At 52.7% G+C, this 26,550-nt stretch overlaps 7 protein-coding genes across 7 annotated transcripts; 4 read left to right on the forward strand and 3 right to left on the reverse strand.

The window, feature by feature from the left end:
• Window positions 1-2,848: 2,848 nt before the first annotated feature.
• Window positions 2,849-4,597, forward strand: BROUX77_004090 (uncharacterized protein; the record flags this gene model as incomplete). Its single annotated transcript, XM_073748814.1, has 2 exons — window positions 2,849-2,950; window positions 3,047-4,597. The coding sequence occupies 2 exons, from the start codon at window positions 2,849-2,851 to the stop codon at window positions 4,595-4,597; spliced, it is 1,653 nt and encodes a 550-aa protein (XP_073606515.1).
• A 4,971-nt stretch (window positions 4,598-9,568) lies between these two features.
• Window positions 9,569-12,439, forward strand: BROUX77_004091 (uncharacterized protein; the record flags this gene model as incomplete). Its single annotated transcript, XM_073748815.1, has 2 exons — window positions 9,569-10,054; window positions 10,115-12,439. 2 exons carry the CDS (start codon window positions 9,569-9,571, stop codon window positions 12,437-12,439), a joined length of 2,811 nt encoding a protein of 936 aa, XP_073606516.1.
• Window positions 12,440-14,149: 1,710 nt separating this feature from the next.
• BROUX77_004092 (uncharacterized protein) lies at window positions 14,150-14,946 on the forward strand (the record flags this gene model as incomplete). Its single annotated transcript, XM_073748816.1, has 2 exons — window positions 14,150-14,181; window positions 14,238-14,946. 2 exons carry the CDS (start codon window positions 14,150-14,152, stop codon window positions 14,944-14,946), a joined length of 741 nt encoding a protein of 246 aa, XP_073606517.1.
• A 431-nt stretch (window positions 14,947-15,377) lies between these two features.
• On the reverse strand, window positions 15,378-17,016 carry BROUX77_004093 (uncharacterized protein; the record flags this gene model as incomplete). The annotated part of the gene is made up of 3 exons (XM_073748817.1): window positions 15,378-16,447; window positions 16,517-16,831; window positions 16,929-17,016. The coding sequence occupies 3 exons, from the start codon at window positions 17,014-17,016 to the stop codon at window positions 15,378-15,380; spliced, it is 1,473 nt and encodes a 490-aa protein (XP_073606518.1).
• Window positions 17,017-17,793: 777 nt separating this feature from the next.
• On the forward strand, window positions 17,794-18,656 carry BROUX77_004094 (uncharacterized protein; the record flags this gene model as incomplete). The annotated part of the gene is made up of 4 exons (XM_073748818.1): window positions 17,794-17,910; window positions 18,015-18,296; window positions 18,364-18,410; window positions 18,515-18,656. The coding sequence occupies 4 exons, from the start codon at window positions 17,794-17,796 to the stop codon at window positions 18,654-18,656; spliced, it is 588 nt and encodes a 195-aa protein (XP_073606519.1).
• Window positions 18,657-18,976: 320 nt separating this feature from the next.
• Window positions 18,977-20,835, reverse strand: BROUX77_004095 (uncharacterized protein; the record flags this gene model as incomplete). The annotated part of the gene is made up of 2 exons (XM_073748819.1): window positions 18,977-20,330; window positions 20,408-20,835. The coding sequence occupies 2 exons, from the start codon at window positions 20,833-20,835 to the stop codon at window positions 18,977-18,979; spliced, it is 1,782 nt and encodes a 593-aa protein (XP_073606520.1).
• A 2,214-nt stretch (window positions 20,836-23,049) lies between these two features.
• BROUX77_004096 (uncharacterized protein) lies at window positions 23,050-24,946 on the reverse strand (the record flags this gene model as incomplete). The annotated part of the gene is made up of 3 exons (XM_073748820.1): window positions 23,050-23,500; window positions 23,563-24,480; window positions 24,573-24,946. The coding sequence occupies 3 exons, from the start codon at window positions 24,944-24,946 to the stop codon at window positions 23,050-23,052; spliced, it is 1,743 nt and encodes a 580-aa protein (XP_073606521.1).
• Between the last annotated feature and the right edge of the window lie 1,604 nt (window positions 24,947-26,550).

Consider the following 26,550-nt stretch of genomic DNA (forward strand, 5'->3'; position numbering starts at 1 on the left):
CCCTCCAATACATCCATCAGGAGGGGAGCATTTTGGGAGCCAAAAGCGAACCCTTGATGGGGGACAACAGCAAGCAGCAGCCCAAAAGTTCAAAAGAATGCAGCCAGCCAGCTCCCTGGGGCTTAAAGTGTGCATACGCCGGCTTGCTTTGCCTTGATGGAGAAGGGGGGGTGATGTGCTGGCAAGGGAAAAGACAGGCTGGAAAAGCCATCAGCCATGGCCCACGAGCAAGATGAGATTAGATAGCGAAGCATCAGAAGAAGCCTAACCCCGTAAAGCTTGGGCGTGGAAGAAACTAAAGAGGATACGTGGGGAGCCGGAGATTTCTGCGGTCCAACCATATACGATGGGGCATGTTGAGCCTCGAGGCAGCCGAGCGAGCAAGTTGAAGAGCACGGCTTACAAGCAGAAGCACAAATGGGCAGCTTCTTCTGGGCTCCTTTTTGTCGTATTTTCTTTCTTGCTCTTGGGGCTTAGTACCATCCAAGCCAGGCTTGTGCTGGAGCCAGAGCCAGAGTCAGCCAAAGCTCAGCACCTCTCCCTTTTCTCCGAGCAACAGTGCCGAATATACAAGTGTAGATTGCAGTTAAAAAGCTTCTTCCGTGCCGGTCTCAAGGGCACCAAGACGACCCGATCCAGTTGGCGAGCTCTGTGGTCAATTATGGTTCAACTACAAGCACATCCGCAGTACATACACACATACAAATGGCCAGAGTAACTGTACTTGAGACTGTCTACTTGTATTTTCTCGTGAGTAAAAGACCGTTGACGAGTTGAGCCTCTCACATGTCAAGCCCCCCCCCCCAACTTGGAAAATCTGTAGAGTCCTTTGTTTCGTATGCACCACCTTCAACCCCCGCGCATGAGCAACTCCTAATGAGTTCATCTGCCCAAGAACTAGACAAATACAGCTTCTATACATCCATTCATAGCTGACAAGTCCAAAAGTATACACCCTCCATCCTCTTCTCGTGGTAGCATCAAAAGGCGGTGAAGTCAGGGAAACGGGGAACATGAAGGCAATAGGAAGCCATGACTATACATAGCTAGCTAGCTACTCGCTCCCATGACCCAAAGGTCATTTTCTCCTACCTGCTGCTGACCCATTCTGTGGGTGCTCGCCCTGACGAACGCTATGCAAGAGCTTTCCTCTTCGCTTCTCTTCTGTCCCATGGGGAAGTGGAACGGAACAGGAAAGCCACCAACCAACCAACACGGTCGAAATGATGGCATTAGGACTACATCAATCATGGGGTTTATTGAGGGTTCATTGGTAATGCTCGCTAGCCTACCGACCCGTACAAGGGTCTGGATGAATGAACTGGTGCATGTGGATGTGAATTTGAGGTCAATATTACTTGCACAAGACAATAGTTATACATCATACTTGTACATACCTACTTCTCCCCTACAGCCAAGCTAAGCTCTATCTGGTTATTGGAAGCCTTTTCGCACCGGATAAAGATTCCGGAAGACATTTGCCCCACGAATGTCCTGATATGCGTATGCGTAGCTAGTACATAAATACATGTATCAAGATGCACTGATTATTCAATCGCCAAGTACGACCTATGAGAACAGCAGGTAGCAGGCCGGATTGCCCAGTTTGATCAAGCGAGGAGGAGAAGGGGGAGATTGATATGATATCGAGGCAACTCTTTGGTATGCGGGCTTGTACGCCCCATGTTCCTCGTCACCTAACCTACACCACAACTATGGTCTATACAACGGCATGGCGTATCGACTTATGGCACGGGACGACTTGTTGATTACGGCTAGTCCACAAAGACGGCTCTGCCGTGCTGAGCCAGCTAGATGATCATATGCCAATGGCAGAGCCACTTTCATGTGACCGACCCAACTATGCCCGAGATTCTGCAGAAAGCCTTGACCGACGGCTTCCCATGTCCCGGGGCGACAGCTTCAAGCTTGCGCCAGTGTGGTGATGAGAGAAGACTAGCACCTTTCCCGGGACAAAAAGCAATTGCGACCTGTATGTAATGCATCTTGTGTTGCGCGGCCTATGAAGTCATAGTTCTCTCATGTCTCCCCATCACATAACCTGGGCTGTTTTTCATCCCGAGGCTTGTACCCAACTGCAAGTATCATGCTGGGCGAGGCTCGGTGCAATCCAGCAGCCATCGCAGCCAGCCGACGGCGGCCGTATCTTTCATCTCAAGCCAAGTACGTTCATCCGCTTCCCCAAGATTTGTGCCGGCGTGTAACTTCCTAAACAGAGTTGTGACAGAACTAATACTGGACATAACTAGTTAACATGCATAACAACTCACACGTTAGGCTTATTGAGTTGCAGTTGTGCCGTGTGCTTGTGCCTATGCATGTGTACAAGTATACAGCACCCGATTTCCCGGAACAAGTCGTCGTCGGGTCTTTAGAATTTTCCAGTGCAACCTTTGCAGCCCAGGCGAGAAGTGAAGTGTACATACGTCTAAGACCAACAAATCTGTCTCCTAGTCATGTAGTTAGTTAGCCTGGAAGAAAAGAACGTGGATGGATGATGATATTACGGATAGTTGGCCGCATTTGGATATGTGCACGCACATATCCAAATGTACCTATCAATATAACGGGGTACCCGCTTCACTCGATAGTAGAATCAGCTGTGGCTCCCTATCGACTGTCAGGGTATAACTCCATAACTGCTGTCGTCGGCTAATACTCGGTAACTAGTCGTCGCTTTCGCGTTGGGACACTTTGCGATTGAGCTTGGCCAATGTCGGTTTAGCAAGACGAGATGGCGAGTATATCTGCGAAGCTGTTCCGCGCAAGTCGCAACAAAATCTTCTAGATTACTTCCCACCGTCTATCTTTGGTTTCCGCACTCATCATGTCATTAACAAAAAAGACTGTGCTTTTGGCAGCGTTATCCGCACCGGCGCTGGCCGCTGTGCATCACGCAGTCAACCATGACGTATACGCTTATCCACAGGTGAGCTCCATCCCATCATTCAAAGCTATTACAGCTCTGAAATTTGCTCCATGTTCCCAGCCAACACATGCTGAACTGCAAATCTTGTGCAAATAGTTTGAAGTTGTCTTTGACGACTCGTATATCCTCCCTCATGATGCCCAAGCTCTGCTCGCTAAGCAGGCCAGTGCCATTACCATTGCCATGGGCGCTGGCGCCGGTGTTCCAGCATCCTCTGATAGTTCCGACATTGTGCCATCTGGTGCTCAAACAACAACTGATGGTACTCAGAATCAACAAGCCACCCCAAAGGAGATGTATGAGCTGATGGATATACACCCGGGAAAATATCTGTGCTCCATTCCCATCATCGAGCCAAAACCTACCGAGAACGCCACTGCAACAGCGCTAGCCATTGAAAACGAGAAAAAGGAGCTGGTTCGGGCATCAGAGGATGGCTGGAAGATCCTCAAGACAATGGATGGCGAGTGTCTGTACTTCATGTCGGGCTGGTGGAGCTACAAGTACTGCTACGATAGCTACATTGTCCAGTTTCATGCCTTGGCTTCTGCGCCCGGTCAGGCCCCGCCCGTGCCCGACCCGAAAATGGCAGCTTACGTTCTGGGACGCACCAACAAGGCCCAGACCGATGATGGAATGTGGTTGGACGACGAATGGCAAAAGGGCTCGGAAGACGTCAAGTCCTCCACCACCGACATGCAGATCAAGGGCGACCAGCGGTACCTAGTGCATCGTTTGACGGGTGGAACTATGTGTGACCTGACAAACCGGGAGCGCACCATCGAGGTCCAATATCACTGTACGCCGGGAGCGACGCATGACAGCATTGCTTGGATCAAGGAGGTCACTACATGCGCCTACCTGATGGTTGTCAACACTCCTCGGTTGTGCAAAGATGCAGCCTTCCTCCCACAGAAAGAGGCTGCCGCAAACACCATCAACTGCAGAGAAATTTCTCCCGAGGGTCTTTCTCCCGAGGAAACCAAAAACTGGTTCTCCCGCCGCAAAGCCGAGGAAGCCCATATGCAAGAAATGAATACCGCGCACAAAATCAACGTCAAAGCGACAGAACTGCAAACCAACGCCAACAAACTGTCGGGCCAGCAACCACTCGAGGTCATGATTGAGTTTGATTCGGAAGAAATCAAGAACCTTGGCCCCGAAGAGGTCATGGCCATGGCACACAAGCGCGCCGAGGAGTTTGTTGCGTCGTCGCGAAAGGATGGAGCCAAGAACAATGTGCCGGATTCCGAAGCGTCCAAGGAGAAGAAGCCTATGCATGACGATACCGCAGGCGAGCTTTCCGTCGACGACATCATCGGCGCGCTATCACATTTGCTTGACGAAGAAGTTCTTGCTCAAGACGAAGTAGAGACGCGGCGCGAGGTCGAAGAGACGCTGGCTATTTACCAAGGATTTGCAAAGAAGTTCCAGAAGGAGGGTAAAAGGGTGCCCAAGTGGGTGCAAGATCACATCACGGTGCTCGAGGACACACTAAGTGAAGCCAATCAGTTTGGTGTTTTCGAGGCTTACCAGGATTTGAAGAACAAGGAGACCGCTGCTGATGGCAAGGAGCAGAAGCACGAAGCTGAGGGCGACGAAGAGGGCAGCCAGGAAGAGTTCTTCAAGAAGAAGGATGAACTCTGAACGACCTTGTCTTTGTTGGATATTACGTTTGCGATAACTACGCAAGTAGTTATATCTAGTTAGGGAAAGGAGTTCTAGGGAATGTCTATCTATTCTTTTGGTGTATTACTTGTAGTTGGGCTGTCAAAGCATTTTCACAATTTTTGTGTATTGAATGAATACATGCATACATGCAGGCTTATTTTCAGGGGGAAAAAGAGGTTCCATTGATAGCATCGTGAGGAACTAGTTGGTAGACATATGGTGAGTGACGAACTATGAATTGTAGACGTGCTCATCAACCTAAAAACTAGGCTGTTCTGTTCTTCATGAGAACAATACAAGATGATATGAGGTGGGGTGATGCAGCCAAGACATGGAGCGACACGTAAAGGCATAAGATGTGTTGTTATACATCTGCAACTAGGTATACAAATGGTTGCAAGTAGCTATGCATAGTTATGTGTACATGTGTATGTACACAAGAGCAGGCTTATGTCTCCTGTGAGGCCAGCAAATTCGGTGAATAGTTAGTATGCATATGTAGTTGATAGCAATGGAAAGAAAAAAGAAAAAGCAATGCGCTCTCAATGCACGCCCAAGCTCTTCAAAAGAATCGACCACATGCTACATACAGCCCTGGAGATAGTATCATCACCACCCACCGTCACCGCCGACCACCAAACTTGATGGTGTTTTACAAACATCCAATGTCCCCTCCCAAGTTTGCTGGGATGCCACGGCCTGCAAGCACTTTACATCCAAGCGTGGAATGCCCCTGTGGCAAAAGTTCTCAGGGTCCAGGTTCAGCGAGCAAAGATGCAAGTTGTGCTTGTTCTTGTACAAACACACTGGTAAGCGATGGCATAAAGGAAGGGGGAGGGATGGCCAAACCATGGTTCCAGGGAGGACAGCCGAAGAAAAGGGAGGGAGGACATGTCCCGGTTATGATGTGCGCTTTTTTTTCTAGCAATGTCAGTGAATCAGGAGAATGATTGACGGAAAATGAGGACAGGAAGCACAAAACAAGGCATTTCCTCGCACAAGATGGTCTGTATACTTGTATAACTAGTTGACAGCTATTATCAAGGTTTGGTGTTCCACATGAAGCGCGGAGCGGAAGAACCCACCATCTTGGGATCAACGATGCAGGAGAACAATAGGCGGCGAGAGGGGACAAAGGCTTTGTTTGAAAGAGACAAACCACGACGGATGCAAGCACAGGCTCAATCACAGGCTGCGTGTGTACTCATAAAAAAAGATAGTTATTCTTGTATCTCCTCTTCCACGATCTTTGTTGGCGAGACAATCACCGCGCGGACTGGAGCAGGCCACGGGGGCTACAAAGGAGACTGGTTTTGTGGAAGCTGTTCGATGGATAACTTTGCAGATGACGGCGGCTTTGTACATCTTTGAGCAGAAGAATAAATTGGAAAAGAATACCTGTTGTGACATCAGAAGGGATATGCATACAGGTGAGGCGGCTTTGATTAGGGTTGGAATGTATTTACTAGTTATTCATGGTGTATACTTGTGTAGCTGCCGAGTCTACTGAATGTGACATATTTCGACAGAAATGCAGATCTTTTACATGGTAATCTTACAGACAAAGAGGTTATGCTGATTCTCCCAGATAGTTACAGATCAAGTCCAAAAGTCTTCAGCTTGTGCGCAGAGTGCGTTGTCGTTGTCTCTGTCTGTCTTGGGCCAATGTGCACAGAGAAATAGAGAGAGAGAGAGAGACAGCATCAAGAGAGCGAATAGCCGAGCAAGTCACGAACCGAGATGGCTGACGGCGGACTGAGACGCGCTGAGATATTGAGAGATTTTGTGATCTTAGCTGCGTCTTCGTTCTGCAAGTCGTGCATTCGCGAAAGCAGGAGAACTGGAAACCCTTGTTGGCGGTTGAGGGTCGGGGTCGGTCAGCAGGCGGTGTCATTGGGGGTTTTGTACAAGTTTGAGAATGGGCACAATGCGCGTCGCGTGCACAGGCACCCGTAGCGTGTGAGGGTACAAAGACCTGGTTACAGAGAGGTGTGGTTATGTATGGCTGTGTGTATATTGTACCTACTGCTTGCACAGATATGTATCATCACTGGTTCTTGAGAGAGAACGAGAGCGAGCGGGAGAGGCAGCCACACAACCCACTGACACAGCCCTCCTCTCTCTCTTTCTTGACTGCTCCCCTGACCTGACTTGGCAGCTTTTTTCTTTTTCTCTTTCTCGTCTCTTTAGATCTGCACCTCTCGCTTGGAGCTGCGCCTGGAGATGGTGCATGAATATGGATTCGTATCCCTGCACACGGTTCATAAGGCTCTCACAGACTCCCAGAAGCTATTTACGCCCTGGTCGCTTGTTACATTGTGGCAGCTCTGCGCGGTTGAAGGAGTTCGCGGGACTTGTGAATGCAAAGAGGGCAATGTAACAGCAGATGCACAATTGCAAACACAAAAGCATAGGTGGGAGGAGATGTCTTGTGCAACATGAGATGGAGGAAGTCAACGGTGTATAAGTAGTACGTGGGCGAGCACAGAAGAATTCATAACTATACATAGTCAACTATGTATCTACTTGTACACACACATAGTGATACACATACGTAATAGCACAAGTGCTGTAGTTATCTCTCATAGTGCATATCTCTTTCCATTATTGTATCGCCAGGCCCCCCCTATACCAGGTGTCATCCTCCTCGATGCTGGCTATAAGGTTTGTTACTATGATGCGAGCCTGGGTTGCGTATGTATGTGTATCCCCAGTATGCATCTAGATCATATCTGGGCACTTGTACCATGTACAAGTATCTGGCGGAATCATGCATAACGCATCGGCTCCGATAGTGCAAGCTTGCGCTCCTGATGCTTTCTTTTTTTGTGGTGAAGAATGGCCCTACCGTGCGGCTGTTAGACTGTCTTGCACTCTAACAACGACTGACAGCACTTATACAAATAAAACCCGCGCCAAACTCGCCTCTAAAGATATCCGCCAAAGGGAGCAGACGGCTGCTATTTATGCATTTTACCTGCCACTAATACTAGTGGTTCTGGCCAAAATTTCCACCAACTAGCCAGGAACACGGCTCTGGCGGGTGGCCTGCAACGGCACCCTTTTTCTGGCCCCATGTCTAGCCTGTCTGGGGCATGATCGGCCTAGAAGTAGAGATACAGACTCCTCCACAGAGGTTTCGCTGCGGCTTTTGTACCGGTACTCGCTCGGGTCCAGGGGCAGCTCGACACAGACCTATCGGTTCTTGCTTTCTGGTAGGCTGACCAAAAACCCGGAGCATTCAAACAGTTCCCACTTCCCAGGGCGGAGGACAGGAGCGAGCGCCGACCCCATTGGCCTCGTGCCATTGGACTGTTGGAAGCCACGCGATCGCGACTTCCTTTTTGTGTGCCAGACAAACGCAGGGTTTTCACTTCTTGCCTGGACCGTAGATCGCGGATCGGGGTGTCTCCAACTGGCTTGGCTCCTTGTGGTTCGTTTCCCCCCCTCATCGTCATTCATCATTCATCGCCAACCAGCCCAGGTCTTCGCTTTCTACGCCCGCCCGGTTTTCACTCGGTGCAACACTCATCTCACACCATCCACATGTCCCCCGCTCAGCCACAGAGGCCAACCTGCACAACAACCTGGTGCGCCCATAAATCAACCACCAACCTGAGCCAAAGTTCAAATATTGCAACTATCGGTACAAGCCCTTGGCTTCCCCTTGCCCCAGCATCCATATCCATCCATAGGTACTCACCATTCACCGATACCGCCATATCGATCTTCTCCCCCAATCCACAATTCGTCCAATCGTTGCCCATCACAAAACAAGGACGCGCTGCACTCTGCATTGCCCGACATCTCTCGACTAGGGGGATCCCTTTCCGCAACGCAGCCCGGGTCGCTGGCCGACCGACATCATCGCGGCCCTCTTTTTCACACCCTCAGCCCGATTCTTCCCATTTACCACTTACAAGTCCTCCTTTTCGTGTCTTCGAGCCCAACGTCGCCCGTGCTCTTGTCAGGAATAAGAAAAACGAAAATTCTGAGGTTGTGGTCCGTCCAAACCTTGCCCGTCGTACATAAAATATATTACTTATACCACACATATTATTTTAGCTTCTCCTCCTCGCCCTCCTCGTCCTTCAGCCAGAACCCCGTCCGCAACCCTCAATTTTGACAAGGACACCCAGGCTCGCTCTCCTAACACCTGCTTTTTGTGCTTCCTTTTGCCGTGACTCTCGCCCCTTGCCTATTCACAGAAATCTGTCCCTGTCTTTCTTTGCACTTCCGAGCTTGGAACCCTGGTCGTATCATATACACTTGCCTGGGCTGACCCTGCCTATCCTCACCTTGCACACGCCTGGTCTTGTCTCTCTACTTGTAACTCTCTTATTTGAGCCTTGGACAACTTCCGGAGTACTACCAAGGCCTGTGATCTGCCCGATTCGCTTTTTTTCCTCCGCAGTTTCTCTTTCGTTTCTTCCTCGCACACACTCTTTTTTCTTTACTATTCTTCCCACTTGGTATTCATTTGAATGAAGACTCCATACTCCTCATCGATCTAGCTGCCATCTAGACTGAGTTTGTTGAACTTGATAACTATCTACAAGACAAAAAAAAACAAGACTTACACCATTGAGCGCTTTGTTTTTTTTTTATTTAGGCGCAAAATCAGACAGAGTCGGGTGTTCTTCCTAGTTCGCGACTACTGGTCTCGTTTCATTCCAGACCTGCTACACCATTTGTTTCTTCTCTTGCATTCTTCGCCCTTCCGCTGAAATTTACGCGATTTGTGCCCTTTCAATATTCCTAGAAAGTCGCGTCGCTGACTGGCCTCAATCTACTCTATGCTCTTTTGTTTCTTCCCGGCAAATATAGTATCCAGCTGTCAGTCAAGCATAGGTCTATTGCCATCTAGAATAAACAAACACTGGGAGACCGAGCGTGCTGGCCTCTGCCTCAAATACCCGAAAAACCCCTTCTTCAAATTACTTGGTCATGGACGCTTCACCAATGCTATCCGGCCTAGAGCGCCAACACCTGACACCACACTACGCCCGTTCGACCGCCGTGGGATCGCTTGGTCGCCTTCCAACACCACAGAGCAGCAACGGAAGCACACACTCTATGAGTTCGCCCCAGATTTCGGATGCCCATATCGCCTATCGCTTGTCCAATGCCAGCAGCGCTAAGCCTGTGCTGGTACACACCCCACGACCATCACCACTTCCCAGAGAAGGCACTGTCGAAATACGTCCTAGCGCAATGTCAACCTACCTTCAGGAAAAACTAGCAAAAGAGCGTAAGGAAGGCGATTTAACTGCTCGAATGACGCCTGATCCTAGCAGTCCTTTAGATGCACGCGTACCACATTCTCCTGGCAGGATCTCAACACCTACTCAAGAACGCGCATCTCCTTTTCAGCTTCTAGATTCCGCGTCGGGGAAGAATGGGTTGGGAATGGGTGTGAAGGAAATGGAAGTTGTGAGTTTTGTCCCCAGCCTAAATTGGCACACATCCGCTGACATTAGATTTCCCTGCTAGACTGTTACCACTCTCCACAAGCAAAACTTTGATCTCAAGCTTGAGCTGTATCATCGTAGAGAACGGCAACAAGCTCTTGAGTCTCGTTTGGAGGCCGTTGAATCTGAAAAGCGCCAGATGGAGCAGATGAATGACCGCCTGCTTGAAGAGCTTGAAAAGCGGGACAAGGCAGTCGAAGAAGCTGTCGCCATGATTGTCATGCTGGAGTCCCAAGTTGAAAACTTACTAAAGGAGCGCGAGACCATTAGAAAAGCAGAATCGCGCATTTATGAAAATCAACGACGGATCGACGATGAATTCAACACACCAAGTCGTACCCGGACCCCACGACAACGTCTGCCCTTAAACGTGGATACAGGCTCATCTGCCGATGTTCATGTAATGAGACTGCCCGAAGAGCGCCAGCTGAACCGCATGCCGAGTTTCTTATCCGATTTGAACGAAACTACTGAGAATCTGCGCAATGTCTACCTAACAAGTGCTAAGGCCGGTAGCATAGTGAACCTTCCGAGTCTCAATGAAGCCTTGAATGAAGTTGAGGCTGTCGAAGCTTCAATTCCTGGACGCCTCCGGAGTCCTACCCTCAGCATGCTCAGTGAAAGTTCTTTTGTGAGCATATACGGTACTGCCAAGAGCGATATACAGTCTATTCCGCGTCCCAATAGTCAGGCTCCTCAACCCGAAAGACATCACACACCTCGTCTTGGTGCGTCTCGTGAACAAGAACGAAGCTTGACTCCCCGCGATCAGAGAAACTCTAGTGTCCATAACAAAGTCACCAGTATTAGCTCAATTTCCGGAATAATGCTCGACGAAAGCTCACCCCTTCAAAAGCTGGAGCATACATATGGACTTCGTGGGTCCTTTGGCCCGGCCAACGAGCAAAACGTCATTGGTACCCCAGTTTTGCGTCCTAGTAAGAATCTTGTCCAACGCAAGGTGAAGGATGACAAGCGAAGTTCCCTGCGAGAAGTTATTACTGAGTCACCCACTCGTGACATCAACGACCCAGGTATGCCACCAACGCCGGATACAATCTCAACAGCAACATTGCGGCGTTACCAGATTGAAAGCGAGACTGTCGATAGAAGTAACGCTATTGCATCGGCTTCGATCCCCCTCGACATGGGTCAAATTCGGTACATGAGACATGCTGGATCAAACGGCTCCATTGGTGGAGTTCCGTTGTCCGGTCAAAGGACTGGTGATGCCTCTTCTGAGAGATCATTCCAGCCCCCTACCATTGCTGATCTGCCCGGACGTCGTGAAAATGTGTTTGACCATCTTTTTACTGCCGAGCCCCCCGCGAAGCGTCCTCATTCTACTGGTGCATCCACTATTCTGCGTTATAATGATCATGGTGAATATGTCGGTAGTGATGACGAGGATGCGCAGTCCTTGGCTTCAAGCCTGGATATCTGGATTCGTGAAGGAGGGCAGCCGCCTCGTGCTCTGGGAGGTGAAAGCCCTGACCTGCTGTCACTGCCTTACTCTGGTGGCCATGACTGGGCGCCTAAAGCCATGTTCAATGCTGCTAGCAACTTTGTAGGCCAAAAGGCTATATTCGATTCTTCTCCTGGTGCGCCTCCGCCACCGCATCGGCGGTCTAGTCTCAACGCCAAGACAGGCAATGGGTCAAGTCCCTCTCGGCCGCAAACCATGGCTACACTTGCGGGTAAGGATCGTGGAAAATCGCGTTATGATGAGGTTTCTAGACCATCTTCACAGCCTGGCGTGCCATTTTTGAAGACCAACAGCGGGCCAAAGAATAGCCCATATCCGCCGCCGGCGCAGCCACAGCGCCAACGTGGAATAAACAACTTTTGGCGCCGCTCTCTCGGCAGCTCAGGACTGGCTTTGAACAGTAATAGCGCCACAGCTAACCAAAGTGGGCCCAACGACGGCGGCGTTAGTATCAAGGCTCAAACTCCTGTCACTCCCTTGCCCAAAGAGAACGAGGCGTACGGAACCGCTGCCTGGCACAAGCGGCATTCCCTTGCCCCTCAGGATTTGCGCAGCAGTGCGACACCTCCGCCCATCTCCCGCAACAGAGCGTTCAGTATCGACCATCGCGCTGACTCGGATGGGGGTGTTGCTACCACAAACAGCAACACCAAGCCAATGACTCCTCGAACCCCTGTTAATGCTTCGCAGTTTGCATTTCCTCCTCACCGCCATGGCCATGGCTACTCAGCTTCGGTTTCCGTTGGTAACACGCCTCTGACGCCAACCAGTGGGCCAAATGGAAGCTCCAAGAAAGGCTGGCTGTCTAGATTCGGCCGCAGCAACAGCATCAGCAAGTGCCCCAAGGATAGAGAAAATTAGAAGAGGCTGGTGGTCTGTTTCTGGTCTATCTCTGTGGTTTTTTTTTGTATCATTATTTAGATGACTGGCGCATCGACACTTTGTGGCCGTATCTGCGAGGTACTCCAGGTGGCAGTTGGACAGGTAAACCTGACTCGGTCTTGTTATTTCAGGCCAAGAGCTGGACTCTGATTGGGTTCCCGTCCTGTTGCACTTTTGGTTTGCATTCTACGCAAAGCATCTTTGTTGTGTCTTTGGTCAGTCGTTCTTGTTTTTCGTGTTGCGCTTTTTTTTTTGGCGTCTTTTGTTTCCTGCATGATGCCTTTTTTTTGCTTGGGAGATGGTGTTTCACAGTGGGTATTTCTTGTTCTTTCTCTTTTTTTGCTCTCTGCCCTTTTTGTTGGTGTTCGATTGAGTATTGTTCGACGGGGGGGGGGCGTTTTGGGGGAAGGGCGTTTGTTTTACGTTGAGGCCTGTTTCTGCGTGTTTGCGTCTTTCTGTGATTGGTCTTGGAGAAGTGTTTTGTGAAGCACCTCTTCCAAACAACAAAAAAACGACAGGGAGTCTGTCTCTTTTGCTCTGAGCTGTGGCTCATGACGGATTGTTTTTTTTTATTGTTCTTCTTTCTTTGATACCTGGGGTTTGTATTTCTTTCATTCGTATTGTCAGTGCATTATTCAATCAATACTTTTTTTCTGTCATCAACATACTAGACATGCATGTTTGGGCCGCGCCTCAACTCTGTTCATCCACCCATTTAAATAACCCTCGTGATTGCGTTGGTCTAGGGTTTTGTATCACGGCTGTGTGTAACCACAGCGAGTGGTTCCTGGCTTACAGCCATGCACATACAGAATGCCGTGGAAATCGGGTGGTTTGTCGTCTAATTGAACACCAAGTCTGTTGCTGCAAAGTCCAGAATGTTCCTAGGTACGTGTTTCCTGAAGGTGGCTCGCCTATTCTGCGCTGTGCAATCAGCCTTTTGCGTGTACTTGGGGATTTTGTTTCTTTTTTTTAGGTATTTTGTTTTTGGTAGCACGAGACTCTTCCACAGTAGGTCTAGCATCCGGGGAGAGGAAACGAGAAGCAGCCCACATGGGCCCAGCTGCAGGCGCGGGAAGTTGACGCGCATGGATACGAGGCCTGGGCTCGTAGCACTGAGGCGTTCTGTGGGACGGCGGCGGGCGGCAGGAATAGAATACGCAGCGCGGACACAGAGAAAGCGAGCGGGTAGATGGGGGGGGCGGGGGGGCGGGGGGGGCGGGGGGGAGAGCACGGCAGCTGGCAGCCCGGGGTGTTTGAGAGGATGCAGGTGCAAAGAAGAAGTGCCGTGCGTGTGTGGGGAGCTGTGTGGCGTTTTTGGGATGGGATATGGGGGTGGGGTGGGAGATAGGCAGAGGAGCAGGTGTGCCGGGCGTCCGTGTGGTGTGAGACAGTGGGTTGTGGTTTAGAGACGGCTGACACGACGAGATGGTGGGATTACGTGGCGCCGGGGTGAGTGTGTTGGCGTCGAGACGGACGGAGGCATTTGGGCTTGGAGGACCGGAAATATAAAAGGACGTCTTGGGGCGCGTGTTTTGTCCAGCAAACAAGCTTTTTGTTCAGCAGGCTTTCTTCTTAAGTTAGTTCGTCTATTCACTCGTTCCGCACACACATTCACTTTTGCCTTTTTGCTACCTTTTTTTTTTTTTTTTTGAGATTCTCCTCGCACGTTCTCTTCTACCGTTCACTATGAAGACCTCTGCTATCCTTTCGTTTACTGTGTACGTATACTCCATCATGACTAGACATTGGTATGTACTAATAGCATTTCCTGCAGCGGCTTCGCCGTGGCTTCAACCTACGGCGAGCCTCCCTCGTACGGCTCTCCATCGCCTGCTCTCCACGTCTCATCCTGGGAGCCTGTCTACCCCGGTAGTAGTAGCCGTAGTAGTAGTAGCAGCAGCAGCAGCAGTAGTAGCCACGGGCACTACCACAGCAGTACGGCCGTCTACACCTCCGTCGCCACGGCGTCCAGCACCGAGCACTGGCCAGGCGAGACCGTCTCGTCGGCGCAGCCGACCCCGGCCTCGGCTTCTGTCTCTGTGCCCACCGAGTACCTGACCGTCTTCTCCGACGTGGTTTCGTACACGGCCACGCTGCCCGAGCCCGTGCCGCCCGTCGAGCCGTCGGTGGTCTCGTCGTACCTGCCGCTGCACTCGTCGGCCGTCTCGTCGGGCTGGACAACCTCGGTCGTCTCGTCGGCTGAGCCGACCCTGCCCGAGTACTCGTACGGGGCTCCGAGCTCCGCTGTGCCCCCTGAGACGACTATATCCGCCACACTGCCGATTCTGACTGTGACATCCCCTGTGTCCGAGTACCCTCCTACGTCGTCGGCGTCGTCGGGAAGCTTGTCGGCGTCGTATGTCTCGTCGGCTTCGCCTGTCACACAGTCCAACAATGGCTCGGCGCCCAGCTACACTGATGCCGTGCCGTCCGTGTTTTCCACTGCTGGCGCTGCGAGACTGTTGCCCTTCCGGTTCTTCTAAGCACATAAGCAAATACCTACAGATCTGACCAGTCCCCTGTTAAAAGCCTGGCCAGTTCAACCATGCCAAACAATAGAATAGTTAATTAGTTAGGGTCAATACAAGCCAGACGTTGCTGTTCACACTGTCTAGCCAAACTGCGGTGGATAGACTTGGGAAGGGGAAAAGAACAAAGTCAAAAACGCATGTGAAGAATACAGACACCAAACAGATCCAAATCTAGATAGCTTATTCTAAAAAAAACGCCAGCGCAAAGACCAATGAAGATGTAACAAAGCCAACACAAGAGAGAAAGAGAGCAACAGGGTCTGTCTCTCTAGAGCACAAGACTAATAGAAGGGGCTACAGTAGACACCCTGCGAGATACTGCAGACACAAGCCGACGTCTCACCGGAAATAGACCGCAAATACACCCAAGGGGGGAGGGGTTTTTACTTGTTGAGAGCTGCCCAGCCGCCGACACGTGTTGCCGGTGCCTTGACCTGCTGTTGAGGCTCCTCCTCCTGCTCCTCCTCTTCTGCATCCTCTGCGTCATCACCTCCATCCTCATCTTCATCTTCGTCGTCGTCGTCGTCATCGCCGGACCCCGCGTCGCTGTCTTCCTCACTCGACTCTCCAGACCCGTCGCTATCGTCGCCGCTCTCTGGGTTATAGTCTTCCTCCTCTTCATCCTCCTCGTTCTGCAGTCGCTGCTCCTCCTGCCACTCAGCACGCTCGAGTGCCGACATGTGTTTGAGCGCCGGGTTCGCCGCGAGCGCCGCATCCTCAGCGGCCTGGTCCATCTCGACGTCGCCGGCCGCGGCAGCGGCATCCTCACCGTCGTCGCCGTCTTTCTTGGCAGCTTTGGCGTTTTCGGCTAGCTCAAGCTTGGCCTTGCGCTGCTCCGCCATGCTGCGGTCCTGTAGACCGTTCTTCTTGATGTACATCTCGTCGATGCCCTGGTAGTCCTGCTGATCAATCATGGAGAACTCAATTTCTTCCGTGTTGTCTCCCTCGCCGCTAAACACCTCGACCACCATGTTGAACGTGCGCTGCAGGACGCTCGTGTAGCTGACGGCCACAATACGCTCCAGCGGGATATACAGCAGCGGTTTCTTGAAGGCCCAGAGGATACCCGTCTGCAGGAAAAACAGGTAGCCATCCTTGGACCCGCGAAACGCCTTGATGTGCACGGCCTTCTCGTTGGGCCGGTGGCTCTGCTTGACCATGGAGTGGAAGCGCGCCGGGTTCGACGCGATAATCTGCACGCGGCTGCCGGCGCCGCGCAGGAACGCGCCAAAAGCCCAGTCGAAGAGCGAGTTGTAGTCCCCGGCGAACGGTTGCGCGGCGGCCGCTTTCGGCCCCGCGATGGTGCCGGCCTTGGGCGGCGTCGCGTTGACGGTGAAGACGAGCGGGTCGGGGCTGGCGGCGGCCTTAGGCCCAAAGCAGTATCCGCGCGGGAGGAGAACGTAGTTGTGCTGAACTTGGGCTTTTTCGGGGACCGGGAGGTAGAATGCGAATTCTGGGGGAAGACTGATGTGTTAGCCTCGATCATGACGAGCAACTTGGCTTTATTCCACAAAGTACTCACCAATGTCTGACCAGGCAAAAATAGTCCCGGGGACGGGCTCACTGCTTCCACCGGCCCTTCCGTAGAGACCACTAGAAGTAAAGCACAGGTCCAGCTTTTTCCTCGTGGGGACGCTCAGCGAAATCTCTTTGATTTCCAGCTGAACCGGCTCTGTAGCGACGCTAGCAGCGCCATTGGACGCTTCCCTCCCCAAAGTATTAGAAGCGGTGGGTGTCTCGGTTTTGCGGCGTTTGGACGAGGGCTCGTCCGCGTTGTGAAGCTGGCCATGGACAAAGCTGGCGATTTCGTTGAAGAGGGTTATGCGCTCGGGCGTATCTAGATGGATGTGGTAGGTTAGCGCCTTGGGAGGCATTGGAGAGTACTGAGAGACAGTTAAGAAGCTATGCGCCAGAAGAATGATTTGTCCACGTACTAGCTGCGCTTTGGACGCCAGTTAAAATATCTGGTCTGGACTGGAAGATGAGGCTGAGCCTGTCTAAGTTAAGGCTGGGGCCAGCCATGATGTGAAGATGTGAGGAGAGGCGCGAGATGTATAATTGAAGGAAAGAAAAAGAAAAGAGAGCGGACGAGGTCGATGGCGAGATGCGATGCAGAAACTAGGTGTGAAGTTGTTTTTGGTCGAGAGCTTCCACTTTACGTCAGCAAGGAGGGTAAAAAGTTGGCACTGGCGAGAAATCTTCTAGAAGGGCGGAGGATGTTCTGTGTCGTCAATCGGTGGCAAGAAGCCAATTAGTCGAGGCAGGTTATCAAGTAGGCAATTGCAACTTGGCGAAAAAAAAAATCAGCGAAAGAAAGGAGAAAAAAAAATAGATAGTTACTGCATTAGGACAATAGCTGTGTGCATACACATGTACATACATATATACATACAACAAACGCGAGCGACTGCTCCTTCCCTGCCAGATCGAGTTCCGCGCGTCTCCACTGTTCACGCCGCTCGGGTGGTTGCGCAGACGGAGATGTGGGGCTTTTGACTACGGCACGCCACACTTTGTAGCGCGTGGCGTGGCGTCAAGCGCAAGCAAGATGGCGTGTGGCGCGCGGGCGGGTGAATGAATCTGCGTGAATGGGAGAGGTCAGTTTGGTGATGGTGACCTGCAAAGCTGCAGAGAGAGAGATATTCGTGAGCTTTGATTTGTTTTCATAGTGTTCTTCCAGTTCAGCGCCGGGACTCTCTTCTCTGCTTTTCTTTTTTGGGGCGGGGGTTCTTTTTACAGTACGGCGAAACTCTTATTGCCTGGCCTTTACGTCTAGTATAACCCCTCCTCTCACCGGTGATGTCATTCGTCAACAAGTACACGGCACGGAGAGTAGCAGACGCATCCAGCAAGGGCTGTGATATCTGCTACAAGGCTACAACAACCGTTCTTTTTTCAGACAGCCCTGAAGGCAAGGCAAGTAGTTGTGGAAGCGGGCCGACCGGGCTCCCAGCGTTCACACGAGACACCGAGACACAAAGCCCCGTGACAGAATACTAAGACTAACCTCCGTCCCACAGGACTTCTTCTATGTGTGCCCCGTGCACCTAAAAGACCGCAAGTTCTGCTCGCCCATCGTTGACCCAGAGGCGGAAAAAGCCCGCATCGAGGCGCGCACTAAGAAGGAGGTCGAGGCCGAGATTGAGAAGCTAAAGGAGGAGTACGCGGCGAAAAAGAAGGCCAAGGAGGAGAAGGACAAGGACAAGGACAAGGAGAAAGGCAAGAAAGACGGTATAGATACAAACAAGAAGGATGAAGAGAAGAAGAACGACGACGATGATAAAAAGGCTTCTTCTGGAGAGGTGAATTGTCCTGTCTGCAAACATCTATGCGGTCAAGAATGGGACAGGCTAACAACGAGTCTGGCAGAATCCACCCACCACACCAGAAGAGCCGCGTGTCTTTGCTCTAGTCCAGTGAGTCCTCCCATCTTCCTCGACCTGCATGTCCTTGTCTCTTTCTCTCTCTCTCTATCAACACACAAACCCCGCGTCAACACTAACCCCCATCCCACCGCCAGGACCTTCTTCGACCTGCGCAAGCAAAAGCGCCGAGACCTCGAGCTCGCCAAGCGCCAGCACCAGCAGTCGCAGCTGAACCGCGAGCGCATGGCCAGAGCCGATTTCTGGCCGACTGTGCCGGGCGAGCAGCCACGAAAGTAGAAGCAACCACCGGCTAGGCCCATGACTCTACCGTGTATTCGAGGAGGCGCAGGGTCGAGAGCATATGGTAGTGAGACGTGAAAGATGAGATTATGTACATGTGTAGGTAGATGGTATTTGTTGTTCGTTCGGCAGCGTGTTGCTGTCGCGGCCCCCTGATGAAGCGGGAGTTCTTGTAAATTCATTCTACTTCATGCCAAATCCAAATCTCCCCGCCTAGGTTCCTAACCAAGCCCTATACCCTCTCTATACTCCCCGCGTCTATGCTTCAATCTTTGCAAGTATCTACGCTCGCACCGCCTTTTCCCTATGCCCAAGCCTCAGAGGTTCTGACGTCTCGGCGGCCGCCGAATACCTAGTTCGCGCATGCGCTGGCCAATAGGCAGCTCCTTGACCTCGTCGACCCTGCTCTTCTGCAAACTGAACGCCGGCGTCACCCACTCGGAGCACGAGCAGCGGAAGCCCTTCCACGAATAGCGCCCGACGGCGCTCGTGCAGCGCTTGTTTGGGCACAGCAGCCGGCCCTCGAGCTCGCCGGCCTGCAGCGTCTCGCGCATCCAGCTAAGCGGCTCAATGAAGTAGTGCTGGCACGGCGCATCGGGGTTTGCCCCGTCGGGCGCGAACGGGTTCTGGTGGTCCGAACTGACGATAAAGGGCGCTGTGACGAGTGTCCGCCGACACATTTTGCACCGCAGACTAGGCTGCGGCGGCGGCTTGGCACTGCTGCTGCTGCTTCCGCCGGCGCCAGGTGTGCGCGGCCCGCTGTCGGGGTCCAGGTCCAGATCGTCGTCTTCCTCAGCGAGCTCGAGACGCGCGAGGGCCGCGGCGTCTTCTTCATCTTCGAAGCGCAGAATGGACGGCGCCATACCGCAGGCAACCGAGGCGTCGACCTCGCGGCGGAAAGCCCACTTGCGGTAGATGGGGTGGCTCTCGACGTCCTCGGGGCAGGCCATTTCCCACCACATGGCCAGCTGTTCGCGGAAGCCTGGGTTCGGGTCGGCAATGTCGCGGCCGCGGCGTACCCATTCCACGGCATCGAGCATGGCGTCGTGGCCGCGGCGGCGGCGCAGTATCTTGCGTGCGGGGTCGAGGGCTACAACGGCCGAGAGGCCAAAGTACTCGGGGTACTTCCACATGAGATATGCGCAAACGACTGTCACAGAGCGCGATTTGCCCATGGCGCAATGGACGTAGACAGCATTACGGCGAGGCGCTGGCAAGGCAGATTCGGGTGCTGCTGTTCCTGCTTCTTTTGATGGGGGTGTCGGTTCCGCAACGGGAGCCGGCTCTAGCGCCGGCGCTAGCTTAGGCCGGGATCCATATACCATTTCAGCTGCCTCGCGATCTGCTCTATCGGTTATGGATTCTTCAACAACCTGCTCTGGGGCGGGGGGAGGTGGTGGTGAAGGTGAAGGTTGTGTCTCTGGGGATTTGGGTTGCTCGTTCGTGTTAGCGGTAGGGGTGTGAGGGAGGCCGTTTAAAGCATCGTCGATAAAACGGACAGCTCCAGGCAAATGTATGAGCATGTCTTCATCATCCATATCGTCAATCTCAATAACATGGTGCTTGTAGACATCAGTCGGAACAACGCCATCCATCATGTTGCCCAAGACGGTGAGAATATGGGTGATGCCATGATCTTTGAGGGCCTGGGGGCGCTTCAAGGCAAAGACACTGGACAGGAAAAGAAAAGAGAGTCAGCAACCAGGTATGGCACGGTGGGCGCAAAGAGGGATTTCGATTCGACCTACCCTCCGACGTAGATCTCAGCATCGCCGGGAATGCGATTTAGCGCCATGAAGGACAGTGCTCGGTCGAGACGTTGTCGAGGCTTGCTGCGGAACTCGTCGTCGCCGTCCAGGTCAGGGCCAAAGCCGTAGGACGAAGATGACGGCGAGCGCGGGCTCGTACAAGACGAAGGGGAAGAAGGGAACGCAGCGGCGGCCCGGGGCGGGATGGAGCTGGAGGCAGTGCCGGTGGCAGTTGTAGTCGTAGTTGTGGTTGTCCGGGCGGCGCTTTCGGGCTCGTCCTCTTCGGGCAATGCGCCGCCAATGGAAGCGCCGGCGGCAGACGGTCTGGTCACAGGATCGCTCTGGGCCTCGCGTTGGAGCTCGGACAGTCTATGGATGAAGCTGAGGCGTTGGGTTTTGAGACTCTTTGCTAGCGGATCGTCGTCCATCAAAGCGTATGTGGCGGCGGTGTGGATAGTGGGCGGGGGGCTGGCGGGCTTTTTTTTCGTGAGAGATGATAGCCAGGCTTGATTTCTTTTAGCTTGGCCGTCTGGTTGAAAAAAAAAATGAGACGACGGCACTTGGCTGTGATGAGAAGACAACGCGGGGCGGGGGGCGGGCGGGGGGGGGGGGGGGGGGGGGGGGGTGGTATCAGTGGGAGAAGGGGGAAGGGTTAGGCCCTTACACGAAGAAGGGCAGAAAAGAAAGAGAGACGCCGGACTATGACAAGACGGCACGGAAGCAAAAAGCGAAGAGAGGCCGGATCGGAGGTGGCAGAGAGAGAAGTTGGCGATTATGAAAAAAAAAACGGCGCGGATCGGACGATTGCTTGCGGTACAGAGACGGCCTTATCACAGAGAAAAAAAAAGAGTCGTTTAGATGAGGGGAAAAAAAAGAGAGAAACGTCTTCAGGGTTTGGTGGGGCTAGCCAGAAGCGGGCATGAAGCAGCAACAGCGCAAGAGAAAAGAAGAAGAAGGAAAAAAAACGTCCACAAAAAAAAAAAAAAAAAAAAGAGAACTCGGAAAACGAGTGTGAGAAGAAAAGAAGAAATAGACTTCTTTGCCCACCAAATCAACCGCTTCTTTATTTCTCGTTTCTTGTCCTCCTCTTCTGGCCCTCGTGTGTGTCTCAGCAAGCGCTCTAAACGGCCAGACAGAACCCTCTCTCGCCCTTTGTTTTTAGCTGGTTCCCGCGCACATCAGCTGCCACCAGCCGGCGACAGCCGCAGCCAGCCCAATGTGCAATGTCTCGGGGCCTCTTTCCTTCTGTGCATCACACTTTCAGACCTGGGACTCACGTGTTTGGCTAGCTGTTCTTCATCGCCGGGGTCGCACGCTTTCGGCGCACACTGAAGATCTGATCCGTGGAGCTGGCTCGCGCCGACTGCATCGCCGGTTCTTTTTTTTTTTTTGGCCTCGGCGTAGCTGGGCCGTGGATCCACACGTCTAAGGCCGTTCACATGTGATACGATGCTGGCTTTAGGCCACGGTCTAACCCAGCACTTCTCACCCACCGAGACGGTAATATCACGAATAAGCACGGTTAGTGTTCCTGCTACTCAAAAACAAAGGAAAACTGCTGCTTTCAAGCATTTCTTCATTCCGTATCATTACCCGTAACAAAGAAGACAAACAAAGTAAGGAGAAAAAAAAAGACGAATACAAAATAATACCATACAGAATAGCAATGCAAAACAAAAACAAAGAATAAACAGATTTCCTCCATAGATACCTCCCACACCTTCACATCCCCCTGCTTTTTTTTCTTTGGTGTAGAATTCATGGGCCTACACATGCCCGTCCGTATGCGTCTCCTAAAAGGGGACAAGACTCAGAGAGCCGGCCGGACGCATTCCTTTCCAGAAGAAGACTTGGACGTCACTGGCACCCCCCCTTTTTGTTTTTGGTGTCCAGGTGCAGGTTCTCTCATAGAGCCACAAAACTATGGCCAAAATCTTCATCGCTGCATCTTAAGCCGGCATGCAAACAGGATGGAAACGACGCAGAGACAAAAGAAACAGGGAGGTGGTGCGGTGCTCAAGCGAAACCAAGGCAAAAGGGGAGAGAGTCCGGACCCAAGGTTGATGAGCAAATCCAGAGGTACTTGTACATGCCTGCACACATAGATAATGCCCTGCCGCGATGCCCCGGCGCTCTGCAGGTGGCCCACAGTCAAGTGCATCCCACGTCGTGGCTGGTCCGTACAATGACGTCGTCGTGCACGCTCGGGAGAGTGCGAATGCAACCTTTATATAAGGGCCCATGTCAGGTCATCCCCAGTCTATATGAAAGGTGCAAAAGCGCCGAAACGAAAAGGGCGTTGCCTTGAGGTGTGGGAAGGGCGAAAAGGTAGTTTTACCTATGCTCTCCACCCAGCGGTGCATGTGCATGACTGCAGCTGCGCATAAAAAACACTGCATGCAGCTCCAGCAGAAGCGAACGCGCGCACGCCAAGCAAGGTTCCGCAACTATAGCCGTGACAGCCACGCAGGAAGGCGGAGATGGGCCGACATGTTGAAAGGAAGGGGGGAGAAAGACTCTCAAGAAGGACAAAAGAAGGACCAGGAACACGATTAAGACGTGGCAAAGAGGCCCCTTTGACCGCCTCATTGCTCCTGTTGCTTTGTCATCCATCCCCTTCCTCTCATCATGTGTCCCTGCACTTACATGAGCGGCGGTTCCTCGTCACGCATGCACGCGTTCTCCAACTGGTTTGTCCACTTGCCGCTGGTGCCCGAGTGGCTGTGCTTAAGGTGCTGTCGGAAATGGTCGGCGCGGAAGAACTTTTTGCTGCTATTGCACTCACGGAACTTGTGGGCCGTCTGCAGATGGTGCACCCGCTCCTCCCAATCCTGGTCGTTGGCCTCACGCGTGACACCGTCGGCCTTGAGAGGCCCGTGGCGGTCAAAGTCCTTGCCACAGTAGCCGCATGTGTCGTGGGTGCCGTCGCTGCTCTGGTTTTCGTGGAAGGCTTTGTTGAAGTTGTCTAGCGCCTTGCAGCTCCAGCTGTGACGCCGCACGTGAAGGCTGTTTTGGTGGCGCTCTGCTTCGTTTTTGTTCTTGAAACGATTGTGACAGAATTGACACTCGTATTGCTTTTCCGCTTCGTGAGCCCTATAGTGAATGACACATGTTAGCAACCAATGCCAAGTGCGGTACAAGGGCAAGACACCTACTGTAGCTCCTCAAGCGTCTCAAATCTTTTTGGCTTTTTCGAGCAGCATTCGCACATGAAATATGAAGATCCCTTGTGACCAGCCGCCTTCAGTTCATTGATGCGCCGAGGAGAAGCCATGCTGTTGTTTCTCTGGTGAGGCCCGCGCGAGGCCGAGCTCCCGGGAGATGGATTCATTGGTGAACTGCCAGTCCCAAAGGTCGAATGTGGTACGCTTTCTCCTGACATGGCCAGCATGGGACCGGAGCCGTTCATTATGGTTCCTGGGGGCACACGGTCGTAGGCATTTGCGAGTGCCATGGGAGCCATGTGGTGACCTAGGGAGACCTGAGAAACACCTGCCAGCCGGGATGATGGCGACCCGCGGTACATGTCGCGCCGGCGTATTGTTTCAACATGTGGAGGGCCTGGTGGTAGCGAATGTTCAACTTCGAGTGGCGAAGAAGCGCGGCGCTTGGTCCCGCTGCGGTCGCGGTCAAAGGTGTTTACACGTGGCACGTCGTTTTCATCCGACGGACTGTCATGGCCGTTGCGGCTCGATGCAGACATGCGGTGGTGGTTGGGGGGCGAGCGGTCATAGTCGGAGTTGTTTCCAAATCCAAAGGGGTTGATGCATGAGTTTGGCGAGACTGCAGAGCTGCTATATGGATCGTTGGGTGGGGAGTCGGGCACACCTCCTCGGGAGGCGTATTGGGGCATAGAGGAGTGGGTGATGGGAGGTAGCAGATTAGTGTTGAGAGAAGGGCGCTTTTGGTGCATGTCACCACTATATGAAGATCGTGAGAATGAGCGGGAAACTTTGGGACGTGTGGGAATATGGCTCCCTAACTTGTCCTTGATGCTGCTGGAGTAGTCGTCGGTCGAGGTCAGGTTGTATCTAGAATGCAACTGGCCGAAACTTGTTGAAAACGAGGGCAGACTAAAAGGCGAGAGGTTCGAATGGTTAGTCGCAGTGGATGGACGGGTGTGGGTTGGACGCTGTGTCTTGGAGGCATGTGAAGATGGGCGTACCGGACAGAGTTTAGGCTGGCATAGCCTTCATCGGTAACGGGGCTTGATCGGCCTCCGCGTCGCAAAGGCGGGAGACTCTCATGGTAGCTGTTTTCCATGCTGCCGTAGGCACTGCTCCCGATAGACGACAAGGAGGAAGCGTGGTTTCTGGAGTCCTCAAGGTATGAGTGCTTGGCGGTTGATCGGGAGTCGGGCGCAGCCGGGCCGTTGAAGGGGTCTCGCGGCGGCGGCAGCGGCGGTGGAGCGTAGCTATCTTGCGGGAGATGGGGGATGTTGATGGCTCGTGATAACGGGGCGCCATAGTTTGAGGCAGATCTGTTGTCGTCGGGGGGGTTTGAAGGGGCGCCATAACGGCGGTGGAAAGAACGGTCCATGGCGGGGGGCATGAGAAGAAGTAATATTTGTATAACGCGCGCACAAAAGAATAATAGATAGACGATAAGCTGGCGGCAAAAAAACAAATACTCGATAGTCGGTATTGGTGCTGGCGCGGGCCCGAAGCTAGAATCGGCGTGCAGGGCGGGTGGAAGCGCGCAAGAACGAGTCAGGTTAAGACAGGATGACGCAGAGACTAGCGGCTTACTGCTGGATATGGAGATGGCGGTAGCTCAAGGGATATTTGATGTGTTGCAGGTGTCGCAGTGGACGGGACATCAGAGGTAGAGGCGGGCACAGGGACGAACAGCATGTACTTGTATCAGGAATTAGCGGTAGGAGGGGGTGCAGCAGTCGGAACCGGGATGTGCCTTGCCAGGAAGAATAGGACGCTGGAAGGAAGAGATCAAGGCTTAGGACAGACCCAGCAGATTGAAGTCTAGTCGGCGACTTAGGGCTGATAGAGTAGTCCAGGCGATTTCTTGAAGTCAGACGGAACTAAGACTCGGGGCACAAGCAAGCTGGGAGCTGGGAAAAAAAAGGGGATCAACAGGCGGCACAGTAAACTAGCACACAGTTGGCAGGCTTTCAGGCCGTGCCAGAGTCCAGTGCAAATGTCTCGCGGTTTGGGCCAGTGTGCTTGGCCAGAACTCTGAAGCGCGGCTTGGCGCTGGGGCGGAGGGCTGGACTTGAGGCTGGAGCTTGTGGCCGGTGGCAGAGCACAAAATCCACTGCTTTTCCGGTGCTGGGCGGAGAGGGCTTGTGGGAGTGAGGCTGGAATCGGGACGGCGGAACGATCCGCGGGTGGGCGAGAAGAAAAATTGGGTGGCAAACGGCTGGTCGAGAAGTCGGAAAAGCGGCCGATTGGATTCGGCAAGGCGGCACAAAAGTAAAGGCTAGGCCGACGTGGGTGGCGGCGATAATGGCTTTACTAGCGGGAGACGATACGTCTGAGGGTGGATTTCCGGTGGTGGTGGATTTTGATTTGTGAATTTTCCAGGCCAAACAAATCGAAGAAAGCCGGCTCGGGCTGGGACGTAACGTGACGGCAGGACCTGGGAAGGCGCAGAGTGGGCCTCTTCTCGAGTAAGTAACTGCGCAGATGAGACGATGGTTGGAATGCAGTTGCTACTCCGTGGTGGTGAATATGGCGAGGATCATGAATGGGCAACTGCCAAACAAGACAGTCGGTCGGCAAGGGCGTGGTCCAATGTTGCCGATTTGAGTAGGAGGTTCCGGCTTGCTGATGTAATCAGCGTATAATCGATCGCGTGGTTCTAGACGACACACAACTTCAAGCCTGACACCAAAAAATAAGACCACAAGAAAAATGGCAGAGGATACGGCGAGGAATCAGAAGAAGAGCGGATGGGATCGTGACAGTTTTACAGAGGAAAGAAAAGAAGAAGCGCAAAAAAGACGGAAAAAAAGTAGACAAAAAGGACCAAAGCACCGGCAAAATAAGGAGCAAAGAGAAACAAGGGCTGCACAGAAGGGCACGGCGAACGACAAGGGCTGCTCTTGGTCCCTGTCACCAATTGGGATTGGAGAAAGGTGCGAGAGTCGTTGACAAGTCACAAGAGAGGGCTTATTGGCGTTTCTG

Source organism: Berkeleyomyces rouxiae (genome assembly GCF_048999995.1).
Source record: "Berkeleyomyces rouxiae strain 22BRR77 chromosome Unknown BrBRR77_ptg000003l, whole genome shotgun sequence".
NCBI lineage: Eukaryota > Fungi > Ascomycota > Sordariomycetes > Microascales > Ceratocystidaceae > Berkeleyomyces > Berkeleyomyces rouxiae.